Source organism: Periplaneta americana, chromosome 12 (assembly GCF_040183065.1).
Source record: "Periplaneta americana isolate PAMFEO1 chromosome 12, P.americana_PAMFEO1_priV1, whole genome shotgun sequence".
Lineage (NCBI taxonomy): Eukaryota > Metazoa > Arthropoda > Insecta > Blattodea > Blattidae > Periplaneta > Periplaneta americana.
In genome coordinates this window covers 76,934,768-76,948,322 of record NC_091128.1, presented here as the reverse complement: position 1 = coordinate 76,948,322, position 13,555 = coordinate 76,934,768, and the positions used below count along the sequence as shown (strand labels likewise).

The 13,555-nt window shown below is 34.1% G+C and overlaps 1 protein-coding gene across 2 annotated transcripts in view; it reads left to right on the top strand.

Moving 5' to 3' along the window:
* The window catches only part of Tmem131 (Transmembrane protein 131), a 178,636-nt gene that overhangs the window by 139,741 nt on the left and 25,340 nt on the right, over positions 1–13,555 (top strand). For both annotated transcript variants that reach the window (XM_069841568.1, XM_069841567.1), the window contains exons 15-17: positions 612–861; positions 8,687–9,071; positions 12,944–13,299. In XM_069841568.1, coding sequence (XP_069697669.1) covers positions 612–861; positions 8,687–9,071; positions 12,944–13,299 — 991 coding nt within the window. The remainder of the gene's footprint in view (positions 1–611; positions 862–8,686; positions 9,072–12,943; positions 13,300–13,555) is intronic.

Genomic DNA, 13,555 nt, shown 5'->3' with positions numbered 1-13,555 from the left:
TGCTACGGGAAATGTTACTACCACCAATCGATTCTTTACATAGGTTTTGGTTATCAAACTTTTTTTTAATGAATAACCAGTATCATATAGTTTTCGAGAAAAAGGCTGATACGGGTGGTCTGAAACACCCAGTATATATATATATATATATATATATATATATATATATATATATATCTCACTATAGAATACTAGTAAAAGACAGAAATTGTCACTGTTCCTCCAAAATCTGCTATATGCATTTAAACAGATTTTTCACGAAAAAGAAAAAATCATCACTTTTAATTCTCTTGATTTTCAATGGTACAGTTCCATCATTTTTCATGTAATGTTTGAATTTATACAGAAAGTAGCTTTGAAAATCAAGAGAATTGAAAGTGATAATGCTTTTTCTTTCTCCTGAAAAATCTATTTAAATGCACATAGTGGATTTTGGAGGTGCAGTGATGAAATTACATTTGCTGCTACTTTTTCCTGAAAGCTGGTAGGGTTGTGGGACTGCACCTTGGGAGTAGATATTCGTGCACCTTGATGTAGATTTGCACAGTTCTGTTGTACACAGTTAATTTTTTTAGTGTGAGTAGTCTGATTGTTGATGTGTTTTGTCCCAGGGGAAGTTATGCATGCAACAACTTCAGGTTCGGTCACTATTCAATCGGGAGATGGATGTGACCAGTATTACAAGTGTGCCACCAGACCCTCAAGTGAGCTATGAGTACAGGAAGGAACGCGACATCTCCTCCACCTTACATGTAGCTCGCATATCACCACTAAACACCAGCTCAATCGGCGAGCTTAGGTTCAACCCAGCCATTGGCTGCAGGAACCAATGCTATCTTGGCATATCACCAAATTCCACAAGTAAGCAGTGGAAGTTAATATTGTCAGAAAATGATAAATATATGCATGTTTTTGTGTTTTTTTTTTTTTTTTTTTTTTCCTACATCAAAAGCATTTTATGAGACACTATTATCTTCCTAACTCTTTTTGCAAAAACTGTTCCCTCAGTTTTCTAACTAAAAGAAGTGGCTTTGTTAGTTTATTATATATTTTATGTTCTTATATATTATATATATAATTTTTTTTTCTTTAGAAATTTTGATAATATAAACGATAATTAAAAATATATTGTTTAATTTTTGTAACTCTCTTAAAGTTTGCACCTCTAATGTTATAAGGACTATAATTTTCATATTTGATATATTTCTCTGTGTGTCTCTCTGTCTCTCTCTCTCTTAATCTGCATCAGTTTCAAGATGCTGGTTACATATTATGTCTTTTGTGAGTCACAGTGTATGTTCTTGTGCTAGATGTTTGACTAGATGCTGATGTAGAATTGGTGGTATGGTTGCAGTGAACTTCAGCAGTATCTGTCTGTGTTCATTGAGTAATTTTATTATATGTCATATTCCTTTTTGATTTTCTCAGCAATATGTAGCTACATAAATGAGTAGCCTAAAACATTATTATTATTGTTATTATTATTATTATTATTATTATTATTATTATTATTATTAATCATCATCATCATTATCATCATCATCATCATCATCACTACAATAGAACCTCGATTATATTGGCAGATTTTCCGTCTGTCTTTCCCGTCCTTTTTTGTTGCAGAAAAAATATCGAGTAAGCTTTTACTCTTACATAGTAGGCCTATTGTATGTTGTTCAAGTGGCTGTACTGTATAACCTGTATGAAAATGTCTTCCACGGGTGTTAAAAGAAAACTGTTGTGCTAAGTATAAAAAAAAAAAAAAAAAAAGGCAAATAATTGAGTGGTTTGGTAGAAGGAAAACTGTGGTTCATCTCGCATCAGAATACGAGATTCAAGTTACAACTGTGCGAAATGTAATAAAGAAAACAAGGATAAAGTGTATTAATTACGTAAATCTACAACGTGACACCTCTACTATTCTTATCTTTCCACAAACAGCCATCATAAGGAGTTTCTTTTGTCCTTAAAATCTTGACATTGACAACCAGGCTTAAATTAGTGAACTTCTGATCCATTATCTAGCGTGTTGAAACACAAGATCATGGAGAAAATTACGAAACTGTGTTATGCACTTCATTTGTAAAAGTCATTTCAATTAACTGTTCAACCCACCTCTTCATTACCTTGGATAGTAGAGGTTCTACTGTATTATTATTATTATTATTATTATTATTATTATTATTATTATTATTATTAATATTATTATTAATTTTTTTCAGTGTATGTGTTTTTGAAAATTATTTATACCATATTTACCCGCATATTGGACACACCTCAATTTTTCGCGTTAAAATGAAAAAGAAAAAAAATTCCCTGCATATTAGACACATAGAGGAATATGAATCTGTGACAAATGATAGCAGTGATGTTGAACCTGACAGTGAATGAGTTAAGACTAGTGTTAATAATAACAATACTGTAAAGTGTCTTGTCTTATTTTTGCTGCATTCATTGTTACAAGTTATCTGTTTATATAATTGCTGCTAACTATCGATCGTCTTAAGTGTGACATAGTCAATATATAAATTAGTCACGGTCCATATATCATTACATATTTTATTAATTACTTCAGCATTTGAACTTTTTTCCTTGTATAAAGGACGCACCCTAGTTTTTTGTTATAAAAATCGAAAAAAAAAAAAAGTGCGTCTATTACACGGGTAAATACGGTATATTTCTCCTTCCATTTTTGTTTATTGTTGATTTTTTTGTTCTGTTTTTGTCACTTTGGTGAGTAAATAATGTTCATGGTGGAATTATTATGATACAATTAAATGTATAATAACTACCGGTATTTAATGTAATTGTACTAAGAATTTAAAGTTGATTTCTTAGTTGCATGATTTATGCAGTATGGTGTGATATATGCAGTGTCCAAGGTTAAAAATCGAAATTCAAGATTGTGAGCATTTTTGTGTTCTTTGTTTATACATTTTATAATGTTTAAAACAACTTTTATATGTGATATTAGAGATTTTTATAACTTTATGCTGTATTCAAAACATACTTTGTTAAAGCCAGTTCTGCTATCCATTATTGCATACAATGAGCATACATCCTAAAAACGTAACAGATAATAAATTATGAATGGAATGTTTTTACAAAGTAGTAGTGTTTAAGAGTAGCATATGCTGTGAACTTGGATAAGATCATTTTTTGTTGTAGGTGCTTAAACATACAAAAGAATGGGATTGTTGAGAGCCTGATAGAATCAAAAACCCATAAAAATTTCCCTTTTTTATGGCTCAGTATTTAGTTAATAATTTTAGCAGACCTGGGACACAAATGATCAATATGGTTGTGTAGTCACCTTTTTCGAAAATCATCTGAAAGGCTGTCTCAGAAGTTCTATTTCTACAGGTTTGCTACTTATTCGTCTTTGAATTGTTAAGCAACATTGAATGTTAATACTGTTCTGCAGCATGTTTTTAAAAATAATGTGCAGTAATTTCATACATTTTGCGATATAAGGGGCATACCTCTTTTTGGGTCTTCTTTCTATCATCATAGCTGATCATCATCATGATTATTTCAATTCATTCTCTGTTTGTAAGATTTGCCATGATTAATAACATATTATTCAATAGTCTTTGATTAGCTTTTTTGTCTGTGATTATTTACTTCATGGCATCCTTTTTCCTCATAGTGATAAATTTATATACTGAAGTATTTCTCTTTGTTATGTACACATACATTGGGATCATACATTTGAGGCAGTTTTACATAATAATAGTTTTATAAATAAAAAAAAACGTGGTAAAACATACATCACACTTGGAAAATCAAATAAAGAAAGGAAGCACTGGCTTTATTCAGACTGGGTACAGGTCATGATTGTTTAGCACAACACCTTCACAGATTAAAAATCTTCAATTCATATCATTGCACACTCTGCAGTAGCTCATGAACACACTCACACCACAGAATGCTTTACAAGTCAGACTCTACACTTGTGGTTCACTTAAAACAAAACAAGTAACTTAAAAAAAATAAACATTACTGTAAAATTAGCTGCAAACATGAGGGAACCGAGACTAAGTCAGAGACAAGGCAAGCTGACTGAAGTTGTCTAGTATCGCCTTTTCACAAGTTTCCTATCTGCATTCTTCTATGTTTCCATCTTGTTTTGTAACTTTCTGTACATTCTTTTTGTATGTCAGGGATTTTACTACTCAAGCCACAATCTACATATATGTGATCTACATATGTCAATCAAGATCTGTCTGTATTAATTATATTTATAGGAAATGTATTGAGAAAAATATTGTAAACATTTTGCAGTGTAATTCACAAAGTGTTTTTACTGTTTTATTAAATCAGTAATAATGAAATTTGTTGTATCACCGCAAGGTATTTGAGAAAACTTTGCCTCTGTGTCCTGTCATGCATATCTTTCATATGCTCACCATCGCAATTTTTTTCCTTATTTTTCGTCTTCTTCTTCTTCTTCTTCTTCTTTTTCTTCTTCTTCTTCTTCTTCAGAATGAAAAAGGTTTTTATGTCAGGGTTACCACCCGTTCCTATTTTTTCGGGACAGTCTCGACTTTGTTGTCCTGCATTCTTCCATGATGTCAGTCAGAATGCTAATTGTCCCGATTTTTGGGACTATTATAATTTAATTCACTGAAGTATCTTTCCCCGTTTTATCACATGTAATTTATTTGCATTTTCTTCTTTATAAGGCACATATACTCACGAGCAGAAGCACACCTCATTCCAGTGTTATAATATCATCAAAAAGTGATTTTTCTTAAGGTTTATGAAAATGGTATCTTGTATCGTCAGAAGAACTTCGATTTCCCTGAAATAGCCTTTACAAAAACTTGAATCATTACCATTAAAAGGAAACAATGAAATGTCTTTGAAAAACATTCAAGAAGAAGCTATTGCACTGGGAATTAGTGTCAATTTAATGCTCTGTTTGTAGATTATTGTGTCTTAAGAAACACACTGCCAAAATTTTTAGAAGGATGAGGGAGCAACAAGAAATGGGTGAGGATTTTTAAACAAAAAGTCTAAGTGGAAGCACTCTTAAATGTAATATCATTGTGTCTGATTTCTTTGCATTACCTGCTATCTTCAGAATTATTTTAGAGTGTACTATTTGAGTTTTATTTCAATCCTTGTTACTAAGACAGGATTAGTAGTTATATTTTGTGTAAAAAGAGTAGGTAGATATTACATATTAGGAAAAGCTTGGTACTTATAATTCTTAATTTTTTTCTCTACTTCTGAAAAATGAAAGGTTGCAACCCTATTTTATAGCCGTGTTATGTATTTTCCTTCACAAGTATTTTAGATTTGGGAGACAATATGAAAACAGAAGTCATATGAACCAATCAGAGATCTGTGTTGTTGATTAAGTAACATCAGAAAGAAATGCAGTACTCTGCCCATACAAAATTACAAAATCCTCACTGGACTCTAATATTCTGATGCTTGAGGCAGACAAACACAAATCATAATATATGGCTAGCCAGAAGTGTTGAATAGTTGGGGATTGCCGTCCTCAGTGTGTTCCTTATTTATATTGTTCTACTTCATCCTTCACCAGCTCTCTACTCTATCAAAACTGCTGTCTTTACTTCTGTATTTCCTGCATGGAATGTTGTAATGAGGGTTAAATAGCCATGGGTTACTTTGTAACACTTTCTGTTCATATATTGCAATTTTTACATGGGCTGCAAGACACTTTCTCACTTCACTGTTGCTTCTGTTCGTGGTTGTTGCATGATAAATCACATGGAAATAGTGCATGGGAAATAAATGGTTGTAGAAGAAATGTCTTTTGTTGATGGTTGTCAGAGGTAGGAATAGAAACTAAATGTATATAAAGGGAGAACTGTTCTCAGCTAACAATCCACCACCTCTGGCTAGCATGGCTATAGTAGTATTTTTGTTTTTGTTTTTTTTTTCTGTTTTTTTTTTTTTTTTTTAGTTCTGAAAATTTCTAAAAGTCCGTTAAAATTTGGAAAAAAAAGCAGAACTGGTTTGAAAATTTGCTATATCAGATATATAGAGAAAGCAGGATACTTCATTGCATATGAGATTCAGAGACAGATTCAGGATCTAAGAATTTTAAAACGTTATGTAATTTTATGGCCAAAAACATTTAGATTCTATGTTATGGTTGTTTTTGTGCTTCAGCGACAATATTGTTGCCTTTGAGGGAAATTCTTAAAGTAAAGCCCTACCACCCCTCATATTCCAAGTCATGAACAACAAATTTATTAAGCATTAATATTACATCATCCCAAAAGTTTTGACTCATTTTTTCAGTAAAGGCTGGTCCACAATAAACTGGGAATGAGAAAGGGAAGTTGGGGACGTGAACTTGAAGTTATTTGATTCACAATAAACTGAGGTCAGAAACGGCTATGCATATCAATATGTATGTCAATAACGATATGTACAGTCGATATTACACATTCTGATATTATTTGTGTATAATTGACCAATAGCGTTCTCTCATAAGTACAAGCCAGCCAACATGAATACAGGTTATCCAGCTTGAAAATTTATGACATGGAATATTTAAAAATTCAATTCACGTGATAATCTGATCACATATACATATAGCATATATTGAAAGATCCACACCTGTGGAGTAACGGTCAGCGCGTCTGGCCGCGAAATCAGGTGGCCCGGGTTCGAATCCTGGTTGGGACAAATTACTTGGTTGAGGTTTTTTCGGGGTTTTCCCTCAACCGATACGAGCAAATGCTGGTAACTTTCGGTGCTGGACCCCGGACTCATTTCACCGGCATTATCATCTTAATTTCATTCAGGCGCTAAATAACCTAGATGTTGATACAGCATCATAAAATAACCCAATAAAATAAAATAAATATATTGAAAGTGATTCCACTAAATTTCTGAATTCGTTATAAGCACTGGATGAAGAAGAAATACGTCATGGTCTCCTTGCTACAAAATATATGATGACCAAATACCTTTTTGATGACAACAGAATAAATCTAGTAGGCTGTGATCGGAAATGAGAATGACAAAGTTAAAAGTTCACCAACCTTCATGTTCCCAGTCCTGGTCTCTAGCAAGATTCTCGTTAATTGTGAATGCTCGCATTTCAATACATGTATTTTAACCATTTTTTTGCTCTCGTTTCCATTCCTAGTTTATTGTGGACTAGCCTTTAAACATAGGTATGCAACAATGCTATGAAAGTTACAGACAAGACTTTTTTAAGTTTACCGTTGCTTTAAAAAAAGTTTCAGCACTCTGGCACCAGATGGCTTCATTGCATTAATTTTTTAAATGGCTGCTGCACTGAACACATGCCAGAAGCAAAGAGTTGTGATTAAATTTCTCACAGCTGAAGGTTGTGAACCTATAGTGATTCACAATTGTCTGAGGAATGTGCATGGAGAGGAAGCTGTTAAATGTGGGACTGTTAGGAGGTGAGTAAATCATTCAAGAAAGGAGAAACATCAATTACTGATAAAATGTAAAGTGGTCACCCCACACCTACAGTAAGAGACATGAACTAAGAGGAAGTTTATGATTTGATATGCGAAGACCTGCTAATCACATAGTAGGAATTTGGTATTGAGCACCGTGATGTTCAGAAGATTATTGCTAATGTTCAATACATAAAAATTTGTACAAGATGGGTGCCAACATTCACAAAGCTAACAGGAAATGCATCTGTGAAGAACTTGAACATGGGGAACATGGGGAAATCTACTTGTCACAGATGATAAGTGATGAATCCAGGGTGCACTACAATGAATAAAAACAGGAACAAGAATGATTACCTGAACATGACAATGCATCATGCATTCCATGCATTCTTTCATGATGGCATACTGAAACTGTTTCATAGATGGCGGAAATGTGTGCAGTGCAGTGGCAATTATGTTGAATTCTAAGTGCACAAAAATGGTCTTAAAAGCATTATGAGTCTATACTATAATTTTTGTGATCATTCAGTAAATATATAAAAAAAATCAGAGTAAAACTTTTGGAGTGTATGTGCAGGAATTTTAATTGAGCCTGGCATTCAGGCTGGAATTTAATGAGAGACAACTTGAACGAGTTTCTGGCTGAAGCCCTCACTTGGTATAATTCATTGTATGTAGTTTATGCATTAAAATGTTACATCTCATTTTAATAAAGTTTCTAGAAACTTTTTGGATAATAAATTCCGAAATAAATGGATTGGTTTTGGAGGCCAGACTGTGTGGCCTGCGTGTTCTCCAGACTTTAATCCAATTAATTCTTATCTGTGGATTTATTATAAATTGTTAACTTAGTATTCATTGATACCATTGCATTAACAATATGTTGATTAAGATTTCCAACGAATTTGGCACACCCATATTTTTTTAACACATGTTTTTGACAAGGCATTATGTCGTCCATATTGAGGTAGAAAAAGCTCATTTTCGACACTTCTTATAAGGGTAAACTTATTGTTGCTGAAATTCAAAAACATCGAAGTTTAAATAAAGAGATTTAAACATAAATTATTACGAAATTGTCTTGAATATGTCCACGAAGTGAATCACATACTATGAAACATTCTGTATATGCATGGTCACTGCTTACACCAAACGTAATCTGAAACTGAATAATAATAATAATAATAATAATAATAATAATAATAATAATAATAATAATAGTGATAAAAACTGAAAATGATAGTCATTTTGTAATTGTGTTGCAGTTGGCAGTCAGTGGCTGCATACATTAGGGTTGCCCATCCATGCACAAGATACAGATCTGACTCTGCTGAACACAAGACACAATCGTTACTTGGCATTGACAGATGGGGCATCTTCAGCTTGGCATAACCTCACTCTGCGCATGGATACTACAGAGGTGCGCGGCCACACGTTCCAGACCAGAGTGCGCCTCACATGGCCCAGACTTGTGTCAACACCACAAATTGGCAATACCAGTGTTGTTACTTTTCCTCTCACACAGATCGGCAACACTACATACAAGGACATTGTCCTGCATAATCCATCGTCGAAAGCGGTAGTGATTCAACTGGTCCTAGACTGTGTGTATCCTCAGGGCAACCGACTCCTGGATAACCTTCCAGATAGGTTAGTGATGTGAGATGTGGAAAGATTAGAATAACTGGTATTTATTTTAATCAGTAATTAAGTATTAAAGTATATAGGGTGGAAGTGAAATAACCTTGCAGAGACGATAGGGTACACATAAGTGAATAGAAAACCTATATTACGTTTTGTGATTAAGTGCATGGTTAATTAGAAAATTAAGTTTGAAGTTTCAGCAGTCCGGCAACATCAACGCTAAAAGACAGATGTAAGAAGTCAACGAACTTGGTGAGTCTCTCTCTGCCAAGACATTGCCAGTCACACACTTCATGCAATGGCTTGAATTTAGGGGAATTTTTAATTAAATTTACACGAAAACCATGCACACTATTGAAATATGCCAGAGAGATAAGTTATTGTTTGCAAATTAAGCTTTCAGGAATAACTCCCTGTGAAGTTAATTTGAATAATTTCGAGATTATTCAAATTAACTTCACAGGGAGTTATTCCTGAAAGCTTAATTTGCATAATACACGTCACTGTACGTAACAGAAAACCACAATTTAAAGTCACACAGAGTTAGTGTGCACTCAAATGTTGGTTGCTTGACTGTTGTCAGCCCACTTTGAGGTCTGTGGATATAGAGGGAAAAATTGGATCGGTGTCGGGTAGAGTTCCCGGGTAGCTCAGTGGGAGAGCGTTGGTACGTTTAACCAAAGGTCCCGGGTTCGATACCCGGCCCCGGAACAATTTTTCCTTCGAAATTATTCAAGTTATTGTTTGTTAGATTTCCTATCGACATAGACAAAAATCACGAACCTACTCGCAATAATTAACAAATAAGATATTGTTAAACATTTGGGAAAAAAACCGTTTTTTCTGAAAAACTATGAACTTAACACCAATATGATATTATAGCTTTTGTTACATACAATATGAGCTATTCATTCTGGAAATCTGCAAGGCTATTTCACTTCCACCCTGTATAGTTTAGATTATTCCAACCTTACATTCATCAGTTGATCATGTTGAAGATTTTTGCAAGTTTTTTCATCCATTGTGTTTACATTTGTTTAGACAGTTTCTTATGAATTGAAGTGACCAGTGCTACTGATGTATTTGTTCTATCGCTGGTGATTCAGGAATACAACTTGACTTATTTTCTAAAAATAAAAAAAAAGTAAATTAAATAAATAAATTGTCGATGTTGTTACTCTAGACCTAATTATGCTAATAGAGTAATTTCATTATGATATAACACCGTTGGCATAGCTCAGGCAGTAGGCATGTCTGCCTGCTCATCTGAAGCTGCACTTAGGCATGGGTTCATTTCAGCTTGGGCTGATCACCTGACTGGATTTTTCCTAAGTTTTCTCCAACTGTAAGGTGAATATCAGGTAATCACATGGCGAACTCTTGGCTTCATCTTACCAAATATCATCTCACTATCACCAATTCCACTGATGCTAACTAACCAAGTAGTTGATATTGCATACGGTTTCCATAATGGTTTTTCCAAGCACTAGGATATAGGCAAATTTTTACTTTAAAAATGTGCAACATGTTAAAAATTAAGAAAAGCGAAAATAAATCATTATGTGTTTCATTTTAAATAAGGCAGTACAGTACTGGTATAAAAATATAGGTACACATTAATATAAATTATTTTAAAAAAAAATAAGTATAAATCACAAATATACATACAGTACTTAAAAAATGTGCTTTTAAGAATACTGCCAACAGAATCATGGATAAAAAAATAGCGTCGTCATAAGTATTGCCAACATCGTAATAGAAATTGATCAACAGTGTTCAGGAATTGGCCTCCAGGAGTTATATTTAAAAATGGAATAAAATCTATGATTGTCATTTATTATACCAACACTTATGGAACTTATTCTGATAGTGTGTGCTGTTGTTGATTTTAGTGTGACATCAATGGACAAGAAGATAAATAGAAAAATGTTTACATGTATTTATTTTCAGGTACTTTCAATTTTAATATTCAGAGGAATATGTTACAAATTGTGTCATTTAGAATCCCCACCCCCACCACCACAACCACATTTAAGACCCTTTAATCCTATCCTATGAAACTCTAATGTTTCTTTCCTCTACATATCCTTTTGGTTCTCCTGTGATCTTGTGTTCCTTTAGAATTATAATGAACAGTTTTCAGGTAGTTGATCATTATTCGTCTGTCATTGTGTAGGAACCAATTGCATTGATATGTTGTTGTTTTCTAATGCTAGGCGTTTGACAATAAAGTCATTTGACCTCTTGCACTCCAATATTTTTCAAAGATATTGTCATGGTCAGCCACTGAAGCACAAATTTTGGGGTGTTCTGAATCCATTTCTTGATTTGAATTGCACAATGGGCAGTTAGGGGACTGATATATTCCAATTCTATGCAGGTGTTTGGCCAAATAGTCATGGCCTGTTGCCAATCTAAATGCAGCTACAGACGATTTGCATGGTAAATCGGGAATTAGCTGTGGATTATGATGCAGAGAGTTCCATTTTTTTCCCTTGAGATTGTGTTGTCAAATTTTGTTTGTTGAAGTAGTGAACTGTGGGCATGTGTACAAGCAGCCTGGCAGGCCATTCCCCAGAAAGAGATCCAAAGCTTCTTTGATTCAATGCCACGATTATTGCAGCTCGTGGATGTTTCACAAAATAGTGATGTACTCATGTGTATTCATGTGCTCTGAAACTTTAATCATTTCTGTACATCAATATTAGTAATTTGTAAAATAAATTTGATTCATTTCCCATGATTCCTTCATGGTTTTGCAATTTTCACAGACAGTATTGTATTACCATTATTTCTTTCATTTCATCATTATTATTATTATTATTATTATTATTATTATTATTATTATTATTATTATTATTTTTATTTTTATTACTTACTTACTTACAAATGGCTTTTAAGGAACCCGAAGGTTCATTGCCACCCTCACATAAGCCCGCCAGCGGTCCCTATCCTGTGCAAGATTAATCCAGTCTCTATCATCATACCCCACCTCCCTCAAATCCATTTTAATATTATCTTCCCATCTACGTCTCGGCCTCCCTAAAGGTCTTTTTCCCTCCGGTCTCCCAACTAACACTCTATGCATTTCTGGATTCGCCCATACGTGCTACATGCCCTGCCCATCTCAAACGTCTGGATTTAATGTTCCTAATTATGTCAGGTGAAGAATACAATGCGTGCAGTTCTGTGTTGTGGAACTTTCTCCATTCTCCTGTAACTTCATCCCGCTTAGCCCCAAATATTTTCCTTAGCACCTTATTCTCAAACACCCTGAACCTATGTTCCTCTCTCAGAGTGAGAGTCCAAGTTTCACAACCATACAGAACAACCGGTAATATAACTGTTTTATAAATTCTAACTTTCAGATTTTTGGACAGCAGACTGGATGATAAGATAATAAGAATAATAATACACATTTCCCATATTTATTCTGCGTTTAATTTCCTCCCGAGTATCATTTATATTTGTTACTGTTGCTCCAAGATATTTGAATTTTTCCACCTCTTCAAAGGATAAATCTCCAATTTTTATATTTCCATTTCGTACAATATTCTGGTCACGAGACATAATCATATACTTTGTCTTTTCGGGATTTACTTCCAAACCGATCGCTCTACTTGCTTCAAGTAAAATTTCCGTGTTTTCCCTAATCGTTTGTGTATTTTCTCCTAACATATTCACGTCATCCGCATAGACAAGAAGCTGATGTAACCCGTTCAATTTATTATTATTATTATTTATATTTATTAAATGTCACATACCGTCACATTTTCAGTTGTTTCTTTACTCTGCATGCATGCATCATTGATTTCGTATGTATGAAAAACAAACCTTGAATGAATGAGTTATGAATTGAAATTTTATTTTGGTTGCAGATTTCGCCCAGATTGCAAGGAATGCTCAAGTTCTGTACCTGGAGAATTTACATGGGTAGAAGGTGCGAAAGCAGGTGCCATGTTGCAAAATCAGCTCGGTGTTCCAGTGCACCGGGACAGCTTCTCCATGCTTCTTCAGCCTGGGGAGACAGTTCACACCAAGTTGGGTTTGAAGCCTGTGAAGGCAGGACCCATCTCAGCGCTGATCTATGTCAGAAATAACCTTACCATACTTGAGGTGGTACAGGTATCGGGGCAGGCTGCGCATGCACAGTTCAAGTTTGGGAACAGGAAACCGGGTTCTGGAACTCCTCTTCTCTTCGAGTTGGCCGAAAAACATCTTAAGGACTGTGAAAGTGAGTTGCTTTTATTTTATACATATTAGGATATTACTATACGGAAAGCTAGTTTCGTCATAATTTTTTGAATACAGTATGTGGCTTAACAGATGTTAACGAACATGATATTAGTGGCCTAACATTCTATTATAAATAATGTATTTCACCAGTGTCTGTTAGTATTTTATTAAGTAATGAACTGTTACTGGTATTTGTATTACTGGGAGGGATCATTATGACAGCACTGCAACCTTTTAGGTCTTTTGTGCTAACT